General features: G+C 43.9%; 1 protein-coding gene across 2 annotated transcripts in view; it reads left to right on the top strand.

Annotated features, from left to right (window-relative positions):
- The window catches only part of FAM222B (family with sequence similarity 222 member B), a 35,888-nt gene that overhangs the window by 13,223 nt on the left and 4,683 nt on the right, over window positions 1–17,982 (top strand). Inside the window, exon 2 of one of the 2 annotated variants that reach the window (XM_051635917.1) lies at window positions 13,091–13,218. The exons of the other annotated variant lie outside the window; for it this stretch is intronic. Coding sequence (XP_051491877.1) covers window positions 13,137–13,218 — 82 coding nt within the window. The 5' untranslated portion in view covers window positions 13,091–13,136. The remainder of the gene's footprint in view (window positions 1–13,090; window positions 13,219–17,982) is intronic. 2 annotated transcript variants of the gene reach the window in all.

Raw genomic sequence — 17,982 nt, 5'->3', positions numbered from 1 at the left:
GAATTATATAGGGCAGGGGAGAAATGTGCTTAACAACCATCAGGTTGCAACACGGGGCTGTTCATATTTCTGATTCTCATTTCAAGAGTCTGGGAACAAAATTTAACCCTGCACATTCCTGGGGTGTTTCAGAGCGGGAGGATGGAACCTTTTTTCCCCTGTTTTTTTCATGCAAATTATGGTTCAGATTATTCAGTGTTTAAAATCTGGTTTATACTGGCTTCTGAATTTCATTTAAAATAAACATCTGGAGAGCTTTTTGATCTCTGCAAGACTTGTCTGCCTCACTCCTTAAAATGACTTCTGCTTCATTTTTAGTGAAAGGCAGAGACCTAGATCATTTCAGCCCGGAGGCAGTCTGAGTGGTTCACCTTCTGCACTTAGAAATTTCCATGAGGGCACAGCCCATCCGGCAGATATTTTAAATCCTTTCTATTAGGGAGTGTGGCAGCTGGAGTTACCTGTTTCTTCTGTGCTGCTCTTTGGGTTCTGCAAGGCTGCTGCCAATAGTGTCATTTGTACTTCTGCAAGACCTTGTTCTCATCGTGCTGAGGATGTATCTTGAGTGGACACTCAAGGAGAATTATGGTCTTGTCCCTTTGCAGGACAAAGCCCTCATCGCAAGGATTGCCATGATTTGCTGTTATCCTGCATTCAGATCAGTGGAGCAGTGTCCCACAGGGAGAGATGGGTTAATTACTCAAATAGCCATTACATTTGGAGAATGTTTTCCCTGGTCTGACAGGAGCTCATTCCTCTACTCTTCACTGGAGACCGACAGTGTGTGCCCATGGTGAGAGAGCCGGGTATGTGCTTCCTCTGCCTTTCTGCTTTGAAATGGGTTCCTGGTGCTCTTTGGCAGCCCCTGAAGCAGTGATCTGTGGAAGCAGTGTATTCAGAGCAAGAGTGACTTTGCCTCTTTGTTTTCTCTCTTTATTTATGTCTGTATGGGATCAGCTGGTCCCACATTATGTGTGAAGTAGTTAAATTTTAGCCTACATCTGTATGATGTGATTTCTTCCCCTCCCCTCCGGTCGCTTTGATCAAATCAAGTAAGAATGCAGTGCTTTCATTTCTGGTTTTGTAGTTTCAAAGACAATCTCTTGACATGCTCTAGCAGTCTGGACCCTAGTCCTATTTTTTCTTTTTCCCTCTGTCCAAAGGCGCTCTGTGTCTTGTGCCTTTCTCAGTATCAGCAGTTGCAATCTGCCTTGGCTTTTATCTGCATCAAAAGAAAAATGGGAGAGAGCAAGACACTGCAGGAATGGGAAACAGGCTTACATATGCAATGGGAATATGTAATCCTTGTATTCGGTCTGCCACATGGAGTACAGACCAGTTTCTGTATTGGAAATCTGTGGCCTGTACTCCCAGAAATGGGAGTTCAGATTTTAGGCTTTGAAGATTGTTTAATCCCCCCAGTGGTTGATACCAACATACAATTTTCTGCCATGTCAAGCCTTTCCTTCTAGATGCTTTTTTTTTTTTTTCCCCATGTGTCAACTATACAAAGCAACGCTCAATTTGAGAAATTATCATTCAAACACTCTGTAAGCACTTTATTTTTGTCTGCTTTGTGAGCAGCTGAACACATGCCCAGGCTGAAATGCGCTGAGCTGCTGCTTCCCGGCCAGCGTGCCAGAGCCGCTCAGCACCAGGAGCGGCGAGAAGGCTCCCAGCCCTGCCAGCACAGGAGAGTTTGGAACTTTGTCCAGTGTCCTGAAAAGGCACTACTGACCTCCCTCCTGAAAAGGCCCATCTGCAGATCTCCTGCTCGACTGCATTCTGGGAGAGGATCCCAGCTAAGCCCTACTCAGTTATACCCAGTTTCTCAGTGAGATGGGTGCTCTGGTCGCAGTCATCCCTATCAAAATCTGATCCATGTCTGATGGCATTTGGAATGTCATGGCATGCATTACTTTTTCAGAGCAGTAGTGCTTAAAGCAAAGTGTGCTTCTCTTTGCATTAAGGAGTCAGATGAAGCTATTCAAAGCAAGATGATAAATTGCTTTTCATTAGGTGTCTGAGTGCCAAGGGGTTCAGTATGTGTTCCAAGGAAAAAATACATTAATTACAGCTTCTGTAGAGCATTTATCAATCACATTGTTACAAACAGTAGTAATGTAGTTAATTGAAGGTAGAAAAAGATGTACCTTTTGAATTTGTTGACTGAGCTATTCTGTGGTTGGAAAGACAAATTGTCTGAAAATTAAAGTCAAGCCATACTTTGCGGATTGCCTGAGTAACTGTCTCAAGTATACACTTGACTAGAGTCTGGCACAGTGTTCAGAGGGGATGTGCTGTCTTTTACCACGGGATATACACTGGAGGTGAGGGCTGCCCCTGGCTGCTGCAGCCCAGGCTGTCAGGAGCTCAATGCTCATGCCACATTTGCTGTTGAGGTACAGGCTGTGGCAGCAGTGTTTGTTCTCACCCACACAGCCAGGTTGTGTTTAGCCCAGAGAGGGATGTCTCACTGACTGTAGTACAGTTACAACTGCCTCTCTGTCCTGCCTGCACAATTTATTTATTGCTGTGCCTGTGTTGGGCTTTTTAAAAAGAGAAACTCTGGTGCAGGGGAGGATGGATGCACAAAACCAAAGAAAAAGCTCCTGCTCACCTGTAGTCAGTAAATCTTACTTTGAAGGAATCGGGTGAGATTGTGCTGAAGTGTTTTATCAGGCCTGCAGACAAAAACCCCCAGTGTTTGTGATGTGCAGAGGTTTTGCAAATGTCTTGCACGCTTGTGTTGCTTTCCCTGTGCCAGCCACGCAGCTGGCTGGTTTTCATGCTTCTCAGGAGAGCACTGAGAATGGCGCAGACTTTTTACAGTAGCTCACAGTTAACTTTTCCCTTCTTCTGTTGAGTTGATATGAGATGGCCTTTAAGTTTCTTGGAAGACTGATAAGGACACTAGGTCAGTGTAAGGACAAGCCAGTGGGGCACCAGCACCTTGTTCTGAAGGTTGATGGGAAAACACCATCCCAGTGTCTGGTCCAGCTTGATAGCTTGTATTTTCTGCTGGTGAGTGGTTGTACTTGTGTTGCAGCTTCTGTTTAAGGTTCTTGGAATACTTTTCATCTTTACAGCAGGCTGCACAATATCTCCAGCTACAGAATAAGCTCTTATCTTGCCCTTACAAATGGTAAAATGTATATCCAGAGCTGATGCCTTCATGGTCAGGCAGGAAGCTCTGGCACTATCTGTGGGTAGACAGAGATCTCCAATTTTGTATCTTAAATAAAAATCTGCTGTATGCTTCTCCACTTGCTTTGTAAATAAGCTGTTAACATTTCACCACAAATGGGATCTTAACTCAGTATCCAAAGAGCTCAATACTAAACCAAACAACTGTCAGTGTGATTATACAGGTCAAAGTGGTACATGTGTGTATCCAATGCAAACTGAAATCTGTCCCCCCTGTGAACCTGCCCTCTGCACACACCACCAGCACACCTGGGCTGCAAGTGAGTCACTTCTTCTTTTCTTTTCCTAAAATGGAAGTTTGTTGTGGGTTTTTTTGCTCTGTATGAGGTCATATTCATCCTGCCTCACCTTATTTGCAAATACTTCTCATTTTCAAGTGGATCTCTTTTTAAAACAGGACTAAAAGCCTATTTTTCTATATCTAACAAACATCTGGTTTGCTGTTTGTGTGCTGTGTAAAGGTAGAAACTGTTCAAAGTTAGCTCTGAAATAATGTTTTTTTAAAAAAAATAATCAGCTGGTAATAAGGAGGGGAAGATGGCTACTTTCCTACTCAGGGAGCTGCCATAATCTGTAACTTCAAACCATATTTTATAAGGAAAAACTGTCATCCTTCTGTCATGTGCAGCCACAAGGATTTCTGTAAGGCATGATTAAGGCTTTAATTCTGCGCTTTCATAGAGAAAGTGTGGAATGAGAGAAGATAACGATAATGGTGATCTGTGTGAAGCAGCCACTGGAGAGGGAACTGTTTCATGTTTCCTTTCCCCTTTGCCTAGGCAGCTGCTTGCTGTACTTAGAAAAGCTTCCTTTTCAGATCTGGGAAAGTGAGAAAGTTGAGAGGGAGGAATTCTGGCCGAGAACAGCATGAGGAAGCTCACAGCTCTTGCATCTCCTTTGTGGTAAAGTAAACCCCAGAATTTAAACCTTATGCTTCTCCCAGACACGCACACGTAGGAAGGCTGCACATAACCCCGAGGCAGTGCACGTTCCTGCTGCTGATGTAGAGGTTGTAACTGCAGCCTCTCCTCTATGGGAAAGGGTCAATGTATATTTTGGTTTCTTATCACTTGAAGGCAGAAGGAAGTTGCGTACGAGGATGGAGAACGTCCGTTGGTGGGAATGTGTGGTGCCTCCACTGGGGTGTGTTAGCAGCATCCTGTAGTTTGGTAGCTGCTGGGGTGTTACAGGTTTGCTTTGGATGGAATTCATCTCGGCTGACCTTAATGCTGTCATGTTCACATGAAAACTGCACACTCTGTAAGTTGGTTCTGTATTTTATAGGAGCTGCTGTGGTATTATAGGTGCTAGTGGAGCATGTGGGAGGAAGGTGAGGTTAGTTTGCCCTGAGGATAATGGATGCTTTGGAGGAAGGAATGTTTATTTTTGCCTCTTCTGTCTTGTTGAAGAAAATGGTATTGTCTGGGAATGTTACAGTGACAGATAGGGAGTCTGGTTTGCATTTTGAAAATATAAATGTAAGCTTCATATGCTGGACAAATTATGATTTTTATGCCAATGCTGTGTTTGCTGCCTCTGCTCCTACCCGCTGTGGTTCAGCTCTAGCATCCTTTGCTCCCTCTCCTAAATGACTGTGCAGATTTACGGACTATGAAATGCAACTAAGATACACCTCAGACTGTTTCTTTGTCCCTGTTTCCCACCAGAATGGCATTAAAAGCTTAGAGTTGGATGTTACCATATTAAAGGAGGAAAAAAAAAATAATTAAAGGTCAGGGTGCTTTAGTGGAGTGAAAATTCAGAGGCGGCAGATACAAAGTTATTCAAATTGCATTTGACTTCAGGCAGGTTGATTTTCCTATTTCTTGCATATGTTCCCATGGTAAAAGTAGTATCTTGTCTGTCTCACAACTGACCACTAGCGTATGTGTTTCAAGCACAGCCAGAAATACTCCTTTGAAGCTTTGGCCAGGCCATACAATCGTCCCAACTTGTCTTTTCTCCATCTTTCCTTCATCTTAGAAGTGGCCTGCAACACCTGGCAAGACCTACTTAGGCCTTTGTTGTCTGTCAGCTCCTGCCACGTTGCAGAGTACAGAGTTAAATCTAAAAATAGGCTTAAAAAAGAGGTGAGGACTTTGAGGAAAGTAAAATAAGCCACTGATTTGGGTCATGAAAGGGAATTGATGTCACTGGTTCTCTGTTGCAGCTTTCTTGAGCTAAGAAGTTCTGTTCTGAGCTGTGAAAATGCAGAGGAGCAGTGGTGAGTGAATGATGCTCAGGAGAGGGAAGTGTGGTCTGCTTCCAGTTCTCCCCTGAGACTGCTCAGACCATGACCTTCTAAGCCTGACCTGAGAAGTTAAGGTGCTGTTGAGCACTTTCATTTATCTTCACAGTCTTCTTTACTGGCAGAAAACTATCACCCACCCCCTTAACAAGGAGCAGCCACAGCATCGGGTGATAAAATGCTCCATCCAAACTTATGTCAGGAACCTGTGGTGAGGCAGATACTTCCCTCAGTCTCTCCTGTCATAAGCTAGCCCATAATCAGGAGACCAGTCTTCTAACATAAATCTGGTCAAAAAACCTTAAGCCACTGTAAAATGAGTCGTGTGCAATTTTTGCCTGTTTTGTAGTGGTTATGTGGCTTCAGTAATGTTTGTTAAGTGCTTTGATATGCTTTAGTGAAGGGCAGAGTGTTAATAATTAAAATTGGAAGGAAGTTCTAAAGTAGTCTGGGGGATGATGACAGCTTTCTGGTCTGTTAGTTAACAAAACTGCAAAATATAAATGGACGAATCAGCGGGAATGTAGTTTAACTCTCCCTTCCCCCAGCCACCTGCATGGGCTGAGCACAAAAAGCACCTAATTGTCTGCTCTGCAGTGGAGATGAAAGAGGCTGGTCCTACACCAGGAAAGGCTGCGTGAAGGTGGTAAATTATCAGCACTGAAGACCTTTTGAGTTAGTGTCTTTACACCCCCGAAAAGTCCCATTATTTGTGCTGGTATTTACAGCGTTCAAGGGCTGATTAAACCAGCATCTCATGACATGAATCTTATGTTTCCATCCATGTAATGAAGAGGTCAGTAAAACTGAAACTTGTTTTTGCAACTCTACGCCTTCACCCACTTGGAGTGTTGTCGAAGGGTGTGTTTGGTGAGGACAGTCCCTCTTAATGGCTTTATCTTGGCCCAGCTAATGAGCTGTTTGCAGAATTGTGCTGTGATTTGCAGTGGGCAGCCTGGGAGAGCAGCCTCGTGTTTGTCCATTTTACTGCTAGCAGCTTCATTTGCAAAGTGCAGGCAGGAGCAGGCTCCTTGCCAGCAACAGCTTCATTCAGATTAGGGCTTTAGTTCAATTATGTCCAATTAACTTTTATTGCAGATAGCAGTGATAATTACTTGCAAGTCAATTTTTTGGCTGTGGTTATCCCAAGGCTAAAGTCTGAGCTTGATGGATTTTAATAACTGAAGTGGCGCATAGCTTTTCCTCTTTTTTTCTTCTTTAGGCCTCAATTAGATGAAAGGTCAGAAGCTATGTAAAAATCCATCTTACAATTAAAGCCGACTGTTCTACTCTTCAGCAGACTCATAGTACTGTGTTTTAAAATAATCTCTTGGGAGTGACCTAAAAAAAGGCTTTTTAAACTCTTAAGACCATAACCTTGAGCTTGAAGAGTGAATTTGATGGGGCTGATGCTACACATGGCAGTACCTGCCTGCCTGCAGCCCAGAGCTGCTGCCTTGGCTTTTTTACTGCACCAGATCCTGCTCAAAATTGCTCACCTAAAAGCCTTTAGTGGTAGACTTTGGGTATAAGGAGTTTGATATGAACGATATTCCATTTAACCGCTGTTTCCCCAAAGCTGCTTCATTTTCTCCCTGTTGAGCGTCGCCATCCCAGCTCAGGGAGAGGAGCAGAGCTCTGCTGCAGCCGTTGCCTCCCCTCTCCCTGAGCACCCCATGTACATTTAAATTCATTCTGCCTTCCTCTGCAAACTGCTTAATTTTGTTGCCTGAGCAACATTATAAATGGAGGTCAGCCTAAAAGGTGAAGCGGCTTATAAGCAAAATCATAGTTAATTAAACTGCAAGAAGCAAAAAATTGATTTTGATCGAAACTGTTGCAGGGCTCTGCAAAAGGTCCACCTGAATGCAGAAAGCCAAAAGGTCCTGCCTGTGCTGGCAGATGCTGACAGAGCACTCCTCTTGTTACAAAAGGCGACGACTTTCTATTGTTCAATCTTTCTATTTATCCCCAAGTACACTCCAGGCTATTGTGATTTATTGCCATTTCAAAAGACTTACCTCCCTGCACATTATTTTGCAGTTTTCCATTTATAAAACATAAAGAGGATGTGATACCAGCTGGGGATGAAAGTGGAGCTAGTTTGTTAATTTTGTTCCAAGAAACAGTAAGATTTATCTCTGGCTCTTTAGCAGTCCTGGGAAAGGACCATTCTGGTAAGTGCCTGAGAAGAAAGGGAGGCTTTAGGGCTGGAGAAGGCAGGAATCCTGCAGGATGAGTCTAGATGCTGTCAAGCGAGGCATGGCTGACTGGTAGGAATCATACTGAACACTGAGGTTGGTGGGGGTTCAGCATCTGTGGTTGACACAAACAAATTTTTGAAACCTCTAGTTCTTTAGGTTACCTTGGGAGAGAAAAAAGGAACGAGTCTCATTTGGTCTTGAGAAGCCTGCCAGGGGGTAAATGAGACACTGAGTTTCCCTTGGAGCATGAAAATTGGCCCGGATTCAATTATGTTTCCTGGCAAGCTCTTACAGACATTTGTACCAAAGAAACTTCACAGCCCGAGTCAGTTTTTGTTGTTGTTTGCAGCATTTCTAGATGCTGAACTTGGAATGTGCCACGTGCGCTTGGGGGCTGCCGTAAATCCCGCCAGCGGTTACGGAATTTCACGGGGCTACCTTGTGAATAACGAGGAGAAGCCAAGCGTGTCAGTCACTGCGAGTGCTTAACAACCCTTGCACGGCTCATGGGACCCCGGGGTGCTGGAAACTTGGAATAGTTTGGAGCTTTTCTTTTGTGTGTGGGTAGATGCTCCTGCTTCCTCCCAGCCCCGAGCTCTGTGAACAAGCCTGCAGTTAATCGTGGAATTTCAAACATGCGTGTTTACTTTCAGGAACCCAACTTTAAACTTCACCAGCTCCTTTTCAGCCAGACCAGCTCAGTTTCCCATATTTCACTGGCTGGGGATGATTTGTGGGGTGGGTTTCCTTTGTGCTTTTACCCTGTAAGGCCTCTTGGGACCTTCAGAAGACTGGCATATTTTAAAACTTGGCACTAACTCTGCATATTGTGGTCTGTTTATATAATGATAAAGCTGTGTTAGAGTATTAGAAATTTCCTAGTAGTACCAAGTTGCTTTACACCCAGGTTTTACTCTGGCTTGTAGAAGTCCCTCCTGGCCTGAGGAGCAGTGGGTCTGTCAGAGGTGATACTAAACTCTGAATATCAGCCAGAAAATAATACATCCTTTTAGTTCAGAGGTTAGTGTTGCTGGAATGGATTCTTAGCTCAAAGGGGAGCGTGTCCCAGGGCAATGGGTGGATGTGAGCTCTTCGTCCTCTCCAATGTGCCCTGGTGGAGACAGAACTTGCTCTGAAAGTCACTGTGCTGCCTGGACCGAACACCACCCTGATATGCAGGTAAGGCTGAATGTGACAGTTACTGTGGTGATGTGACATTTGCCCCCAAATCCCAAGCACTCTAAATCCCTCTTAAGCTTATCATGCTTTGATTTAATTATTAATAAATCTTAGGAGAAAAAAAATAATCTATTCATGTGTCTAAACCTGCTGCTTTATAGAGCATCTGTACGTGTGCTGCTAAGATTATATCCTGCAGCCAGATTAGATTAAAATCACTTCAAAGAAGAGTATTTATTTATTCCAATCTAAAGATTGTTTTCCTCTGGGAATGTGCTGTATCTTTATATATATGTTTTCAAGACAAAGCTCATTATGCTCTTTGGCAGTGTACAGAATCAGTTTAATATACTATTTAAAAGGTAAGGGGTTTACAGCTGCCCTGCATTGCTGGGTGCCAGGGCCTGCTGGTCAGCTTGCTCTCCAGTTTGCAGCTGACTGGTTTGGTGTTACTGAGCTGTGTACAGTGCAAAAAAACCCCCCTCGTTTCATGGTTCATGGTGTTTGTCCCAGTTCTCCCAGTAACACACCACTCATCCTCAGAGGGCTTGGGGCAGCAGCCCCATGGGGAGCTTTGCAGGTGCTGGTGCCCACACAAGTTGCCACTGTGGAGCCAAGTCAGCTGGTGAGAAGTTTGATGTGCCAAGTTCAGTTTCTCTCCTGCTCTGGGCTAATGAGAAGCAATAAAGCCAAGCTCAGGAGGGGATGATGGGCCCATCTGCCTCTGTATCAGGAGCCTGTGCTGCTGACCTGAGCCTGTGCAAAACCACAGTTTGAGACAACCATTGATGCTCACCTCTACCCCAAACATGGTCCCTGCAGGGGATTTTGGTTCCTTTTAGCTGGGTGGTATGTTGGAGTTGTCTGTGCTGGCTGATGCTGAAGAGCAGTCACGGCAGAAAGTTGTTGTCAGGTGCTGATATCTCAAAGGGAATAAAGGTTAGTTAATTTCTAACAAAAAAAATATTAATGTGCTTGTTTGTAAAGACATTTCAAGTGCATTTGTTTTCACATCCTGAGATCTTGATTTTGAAAAACCATATCAATTTCATAGAGAACAAAAATTGGAGTGGGATTTTAATTATAATATGGAACTCAGCAATGGAGTTATGGTCAGCACTTCTCTGTATGTCTGAATTTCTTTTTTTAATGCTCAGCAGTGACCTAGATGGCATCAATTTGGTTATTGCAAATCAAGCTGAAAGAAGTATTTTATGCTTCTACTTAAAGTAATTTTTATAACTCCAGTATTTCCTTTAAAATGATTACTGCCACCTCAGTCTTTTATAAACCTTTGGCATTGCCTAAAATGATTATCTGCCTGCAGGAACAACTTGCCTTTATAGCCCTCTCTAAAACATTACTCTCTATATTGGAGCTAAAGCTTCTGTAAATACATGTTTTGACCTTCAAAGAAGCAGGGCTGCCTTGTCACAGGAGCCTGGCTATTCTGAGTTGAATGCTGTGACCACTCTTAGTCACTTGTTCTCTCTCCTAATGTGCCATTATCCTGTTTATTGCTGAGCCTTTCCGTGGCAAGAGCTTTGCTCAGAGTCACAGTGTTCAGGTTGTAATGAATGTTGGTGATGGAGCGGGTGAGCAAACCTTCCTCTTATCTCGCTGTCAGGAGCAGCCCTTGTTCAGTCCCAGAGCACAGTGGGAGCAGTGCTGCGCTGCAGAGCACTTTTCTCTTTGGGGGGCACAAACGTGCCATCAGTTGAATAATGTTTTAAACACCCAGCTCCTTTGACTGTGCAGGGATGGGAAGCAATCCAGGGCTGGCATCAGACAGTAGTGGAGTGAAAGGTTGCTGCTTCAGTGAATATGAGAATGGTGTGCTCTGATGGTTTACTGACTGCAGTGAAGGCTCTTCATTTTGTCAGTCTGCTTTTCACTGAGAAACAGGTCTTGTTTTTGCCAGTCTTCTGAAGTTGATGAAATGAGAAAAAAGAGAAAATACAAGTATTATTTTTTTCTTGCTGACTTAGTGTTTCCATTGCTTACTCAGGTAAAGCTCTGACACCTCACACTGGTTTTATCTTCTGATTAAAAGGAGCTGCATTCTTGTTTTGTTTTTTTGGTCTTGCTGGGCATAAATTGGGGCAAGAAACTGCTGCCCACAGGCTGTTTGCAAAGTTTCGCTCAGCATTGCATACTTACAGTCATGAACTAATCTCATCTATAAAGGTCGACCAACTTCTCAGTTCCTGAAGCAATTCCTTTAAGTTGTGAATGTGACAGTTGTTCAGCCATCATTTCTGAACACCTTCTGAAACTCTACCTACCACAGAGTGTGAGAAGAAAATCCAGGTTTTGACCTTTTTTGCAAGGTTTTACAACTACAGATCTAGAATGTACAGTAGTGTAGATCATTGCTGGCTCTTAAGGAATAAACGGAGAGTGAATGTAAACTCACTCTCTTGGTGTTGGGGCTGTTAGACCTGCAGCTTGGTGAGGCTGTGTGTGTTTGTCCCAGCCCTGAGTCCCTGTTACTCTGAGTGGGTGGGGTGAACAGGCAGTAGCACGGAGTTGTTGAGCATTCAGTGTCCAAAATTGTTCTTAATTGTTAGTCACAGTGGCACCCAGCGGGCTGGCTCAGCAACACTCAGCTTTTGAGAGCACTTGCACTGTGAAGATACAGAAGTTTTCATAAATTAATATTTGTATGAGTTATCTTGGCTGTTGGTTTAATAAGCCCTTGTGTGTTGAGCTGAGGAGATGCCAGCTAATGAGGAGCTAATGAATTACACACAGTAATTGCTGTTGCAGGTAAGCTTTAAGTCTGCTGTGTTGGTGCAGGTGCTCCCTGGGTGGTCTGACCTGTGGCGGTGGTCAGAGGTGAGGTTTCCAATTAGAGTCTGAAAAGTGTGCCAGCAGAGAGGGTGGCTTTTGGGGCTTTGTGGAGCAGAAAGTGGTAGTGCTCTCCAGGATGCAGCGCTGGTGTTGCTGGGTCAGGTGTCATCCAGGTGCTCTGTTCACATCACTTGCATGGTCCTCAGCAGTGAGGCTCTTTCGGAAGTAGCCTCTGCTGTTGTGGCTTCTCCTGCTGCTCTTGAGCTTTCTGCTTCACTTGTCTTGATCTTTCACTGCCTTCCTGGTTGTTTTCATAGTAGTTTTGAAACAACGACTGATATCAAACCAGCCAATAACTTTTGAAGCCTTCAGCTCTTTCCATGTTTTGAGGGGCGTGTAACAAACCTCAGGCCCTTTTTAGCTGTTCTATAGATGTTTTGGTATACAGTGCCTGTATAGTGGCACTGAAGCTTGTGGAGATCTGGGCAAGGAGGAGAAGTCAGCTGATTTCTCCAGCTTGGCTCAGTCACCCCATTTCCCATAGCTTTCCAAAGTGCTTGTGGCTGGCTCTAGCTTGCCTCAGTAGGTGTAGAAGGGAGATTTGAGCAGGGACTTGCACCAGGTGGCCTCCAGAGACCTTGTTACAACTCAAGTTTCTCTCTGTAGTACTAGTAACATCACGAGACTTTGATCCTGAGTTATCTTTGTTGCTGGAGACCCCTCTTGTGTCTGAATGCCCATGATAGGATTTGAGAGTAGCCATGCAGTGTTGATACCTAAAGAGCTCAGTGTTCATTTTGAGGTTTGGGATCCTAAAGTCTGAACCTGTGCAGCAGAGGATGGTGGCACCTCTGCAGCTTCTATGTGCAGAAGGCACATCTTGCTGTTGGTCTGACCCAGAGCCGGGCAGGTTAGCGAGTCTCCTATGAAATGAAGGAAGTTGTAGCCATTCATCTTTCAGCCTAATGGACCACAGAAATTACAAGCTGTAGCATGCAGCTTAATCTTGCCACGAGGCAGAGTGCTGCATACTTTGCCTTCAATTTATGCATGCCGTGCCTTTTTATTAAAGGTGAAAGAGCAGCTGACAGGATTTCTCTAGAGGACTTGCTTTGGCCATTCCTGGTAGATCGCCAGTGCATTTCAATATGTAGTAAAATGAATGGTGGTGGTTTCTTTACCATTCATAATAGCCACCTTTGAAATCTGAGGATGGAGTTAAGGACTGTCCTCTGTGTTTCAAGCAGCAGAGGAGAGCAACATTGCTGCTTTAGTTTAACCCTGCAGATGACCCACCTCTGGAAGTATTTCTGTGGCTGTTACAAGATGCAGGAAGGGCCAGAGCAGTGGTCACATGTCTGTGCTTGGTCAGGCCTTCACCCAGGGATGGCTCTTTGCCACTTTCTTTTCTCTGTTCCTCCTTGTATTATAACTTTGAATTGTCTCTCTGTTGTTGCAGTGTGCAGAGGAGTGAATGCCCCATGTTGTGTTAGTGCCTGTCTGCCATGCTGGCCTGTCTGCCAGGACCAGGTGACCTCTCCTTTCAGCTTCTTTCTTACACGCAGATGAACACTGGACTTCAGAAATGTGAGTGACGTTTTGTCTGCAGGATGTGGTTAACTGTTAAATCTGGCTCTGGTACAGCTGTGACATGAACATTAGGATACAGTGGAAAAACTATGTAATGTTAGAGTCTTTCTTTTGTTATGCCTTCAAGGCATCTATCAATAATGGCTCTGAGAAATGGCTGTGGAGGTTCACGTGTGCAGCAAGCTCTCCCCTTCTTCCTGGCTTTCTAAAGGTTAATTTTAACCACAGCAAGACAAAGTGCAAGTGAGGTTTCTGTGACATTCGTGCCTCTTTGCTTAAAACTTTTTGTGCCAAAAGTGTGCCGGCTGACTTGCTTCTTAACACAGCTTTTCCCTGACTCTTTTTCACTTCCATTTGTTTAGTTACTCGTAGACACCAATAAAAGTTGGATCAGGCTAATGCAAACCTTTTGAGGTCAGCAGTTCTGTTGTTCGACATACCTGGGGCGTGTACTGTAAATATTAGTCATCTAGCCCAAATTACTAAAGTTTCCTTCTTTCTGATGTCTTTTTGGTGCCTCTGAAAACACATCTGCAGAGTACTCTGATAATTCTGGTTTTTTTATAACTTCAGTCATTTTTTTCATGGTTGTACTAGTGTTTTTTAAGAAAAACTGGTGCTTGGGCATGTAAGTTTACTGGCTAGAGATTTTTAAAAATCTTACTCTGGCTCTTCTCTTTCTCACTAAGTTGTACAGTGATTGTTCAGCTGAAATGTCAAAAATACCAAGGTTTCTACACGTCAAGTCTGTCTACTGGTTCTTAGGGCTGTGACCTGTCTCTTGTGTTTGAAACATGCTCTTGCAGATCTCCTTACCCTCAGTTTGCTGTTGGACTCGTTGTTCTTTAAAACCAAGTAATTTACAGTCCAGTTGCAGCTAAACTGTACATATGTTAAGGCTTGTGATGCTCCTGAAAATAGGTGAGATAATTTTATGGTTAAGGGTGACACAATGTCCTGCCAGAGGTGAATGACACTGTTCACGTACACACGTGTGCCCCCCCACCCCAGCACTTGAACAGCATTTATGCCAACTCCACAGGCTTGGTAATTGAAATGACACTTTCAACAGTAGTGACTCACAAAAGGACTTCCTTAGATGGCCCAAAACTGGGCATTCCCCTCCTTTCTCTCTCCATTTTCAGTTGGAGCTTTGCTGACCAAAACACCTGTATTCAGAAGGTGGGCTGTTGTGGTGAGAACATGCCCAGGTCCTTGTGGTGGCTTGGAAAGCTTAGTTCTGAAGAGACATTGTTGAGGTTCACGTGAGGGTAGCTGTGCATAAATTAGGTATTTGCTAATTACACGTTTACAAGGCAGCCTGCTGGTACGTGGGCAGTCTCTTAACCTGATGGTACCTGATGCTGTTTCTGAGAACTGCTCATCCCTGTGCTGGAAGCGTTGCTGTATCCTGCTTAGCAAAGAGCTTCGGGTGCTGCATTTGAAAGAATTTAGGACATAAAGTAGTTGGCAGGCACTGCCTGGCAGTGGTAATGCTCAGCTGTTCCAGTTTGTTCTGATTTCTATGGAAAATGAAACTGCTCCTGCAGACCTTGCTCACCCCTGCTGCAGATGTGTGAGAGATTAATTGGTGCGTTTCCCTCCATACTGTATATGCACAAGTAGCCCAGCCCCTGGCCAAGGGACAGCAGAGTTAATGAGCATTTTTAATGAACAGTGACTTGTGATGGGGGTTGGAAGCAGGCTTTAATGATAGTGCTATTGCTTCTATAAGGGGCACAGAACTCCACAGGGTAGCCTTTATGCAGTCTTAGTGTTTCTAGTAACAATTTTTTAAATGTAGTTTTCTGGATCAGACGTCTTACTAATGCTTAAAAATCCACATTAGCTCAATTATCTCTTTTTCTTATTCACCCTCAGACAAGAGGCACTTTTCTTAAGGGTGGTCTGTGCAGTAGAAGTTCTGTAAATCAGCATGGACATACATTTTCCTTTAGAAACTGATCACTCTGGGACTTCCAATTTCAGTATGTTGCTTTAAATCCCAACCTGCACCACAGGGAAGACTAACCCTTATCCTCATCCATGCAGGGAATTTCTCACTAATTCCATATTGATACTCTCTCCTTCCTCCCAGTGACTCCAGGATAAACCTGACCAGTCAGTTGGGATGCTTGAGGCAAGACCATTTGTGCAATGTCCTTCCTAGGAGTGAGGGCTCTTTCTGTAAAGTATGTAGAGAAGCTGCTGCAGTAACTGTTTTTCACATGTCCCAGTGCAGATACTCTCATTAGGGTAGGAATCCTGAAGGCCTGTTTGTGTTTTGTTTAATGTTAATGAAAATTTAACCGTAGGCAGTTCTAAAAGCAGTGAGTTTTAAAGCCTTAATGTGAAATGCACTTTAAAAATGTTACATTAGTGCTGAGGTGAGGCAGAGAAGTACATCTCCTTTCATGATAGATTTAGCTCCAGCAGTGAGACAGGCACAGGAATGTGACCAGATGGATTGGTTGCCACGGGATTAGTGAGAGTGTGAACTTGCAGCTCACCAGTTTCTTGACTGCACAGCTTTATCTTACAATAAACATGTAATAATTACTTTTCAACCAAAGTATTCTGCCTTGCATTTACCATTAGGTAGCTTTGTGAAGCTCATCCCATTATTTTATTGATGGAGCTTGTTCATCTGCCATCTTCCTTGTCATTTTATGGCCTAATCCAGAATTCTTGCACTTATACACGAATGAGGAACGGATTCTAATACCAGCATTTTCTCTTGGTCTTTCTAGCTGGTTTTCTGTTCACTTACTAACCAGACCTAGTTGTTCCTTACTGATTTGTAGGATATTTGTATGGGATCTTCAGACTCTTTACTCGCCCTGTAATGCTTTTCTCCTTATTGTTTGTTGCCTTAATTATTCCAGTCATCAAATCTTGCCCATGGAACTGCTAGCAAAGCACATTTTAAGCAGCACATTGAGACTCTGGGAAATGCATCACCTTGGTCAGACCTAAGTAGAAGGGCTGAGTTAGTCCATAGTAAGAGGAGCATCATCTTACCTGTATGCAAATCAGGCACAGTTGACATGGTGGTTGGTTTCAGGAGATTGTGTCAGAGGGATTTAGGAGCTGGTTTGCCATTTGGTAGGATGCCAAACATGATGTTGGTGTGTCGTTTCAGTTTGAGGGGTTATTTTCTCTTTGTCAGGGGAAGGAAGGAGTCCTTACAAACTGGGGGTTACAGATAACATTGTAACCCATGGCCACAGCCTCTTCCAACCCTGTTTCCACCACAGTTCCCCTGTAACAGAAAAATAAATGCTTGGGTGAATGAATATTTTAGTGCTTACATTTACCACTTAATTTGCTGATATGTCTATAGAGATGTAAACCAGGCTGGGAAATGTTGATGGTAAAGGTCTTAAAGTATCTACTTCAATTTTTCATCTGAAAATAAAAGCTTTGTGTGACAATGGCCTTAACGTAAACAATAATACAAACAGAAGTGGGTTCCCCTGTCTGTTGTTGATGGTTCTTTGATCCGTGGTGAGTTGCAAGGCTCATCTCCTGGGAAAAAGCAGAATATGGTGGGTGTGGGCAATACTAAAACAAAGGTTGGGAAGCTCATGAAGTCCTTGGCTGTTGAGGCAAGGTAGCACTGGCAAATCCATCCGTCTCTCTCTGTTAGGTGCATAGCAGCTCACTCAAAAGGGCAGATATAAACCACCTGTAGCAGGTACAGGGATCTGATTGTAGAGGAGGCTCAGGCTCATATATCTGATGAGCATTCCTTTTGGTTGAGAGACAGGGAGGTGTGTGCCAGGGCAGCACTGAGAGTAAGAGTATAACCAGCACCTTGGTAGGTGCTGTGCTGGAGACACGAGGCAACGTGCTTGCAAAGTTTCTAATGTCACAAAATATAATTTTAATATTCTGTAGTTATTCTTTCTTTTGATATCCATCCTGTTTTGCATTTTCTGGCCCTTATTTTCTGAACGTGAGTCCTCTGAAAGCAACTGCCCCCCTCACCTGTGAAGACTTGGAAGATGTTGGGTGCAGAGAGAGAGATGGCAGGTACTCAGACTTGAGCTGTATTCAGGAGCCTTTTGGAGGCAGATTGTTTAAAAGAATCAGATGTAAGTTTTCAACAGGAAGAGCTGTTTGCCTGGGAACATCAAACTCTTTACTGGAGCATTAGATTTCCTTGGGTCAGAGGGCCAGATGTGGGGCTGGCGTGCTCTTGGGCTCTGGAGGAGCTGGCTGCCACGTCTCCCCTCTCTCAGCACAGCAGCAGAGGGCACAGGGATGCTGACCTTCTTAGCAAAAAGGATGGGCATGTTTTTCTAGTAAACTTTGCAAGTTGGGGAGGGAAAAGAAGTCAAACAAAAGCAAAATCAGATTGTCAAAGCTTGCAAGTCAGTATTTGAAGATTATAATAAATTCAGAAGCACTAGTCCCATAGGAGTTGGGCAGCAGAGCAGGGTTAGGGGAACAGCCCAACTCTGGTTGGAATTCCATTATAGTGAGAGGCACGAGCACTTCCCTAGATTTTTGAAGTTCTCTCCAAAAGCACTTTGAGCTTGTGGGCAAGGTAGGTATCTGGTAAATTGGAGTAAGGGAAACCACACCCCTGTCTCCAGAAGTCTTTTGTCTGTGTCTGGAGAATAGCATGTTTTTCATCTTGTGAGGTAATCACATGGTTTCGCTGTGTGATATTAGGATGTTGTCCTTAGCAAGGTGCCACACTGAAAATTCAGCTGAAGAAATAATTGCAAGCCATAAAGCACATGTAGCCTCCTC

The sequence above is a fragment of the Apus apus genome, chromosome 18, assembly GCF_020740795.1.
Source record: "Apus apus isolate bApuApu2 chromosome 18, bApuApu2.pri.cur, whole genome shotgun sequence".
Classification (NCBI taxonomy): Eukaryota; Metazoa; Chordata; class Aves; order Apodiformes; family Apodidae; genus Apus; species Apus apus.
The sequence above is the reverse complement of the archived record's forward strand: the minus strand, read 5'-3'. Positions and strand labels throughout refer to the sequence as shown.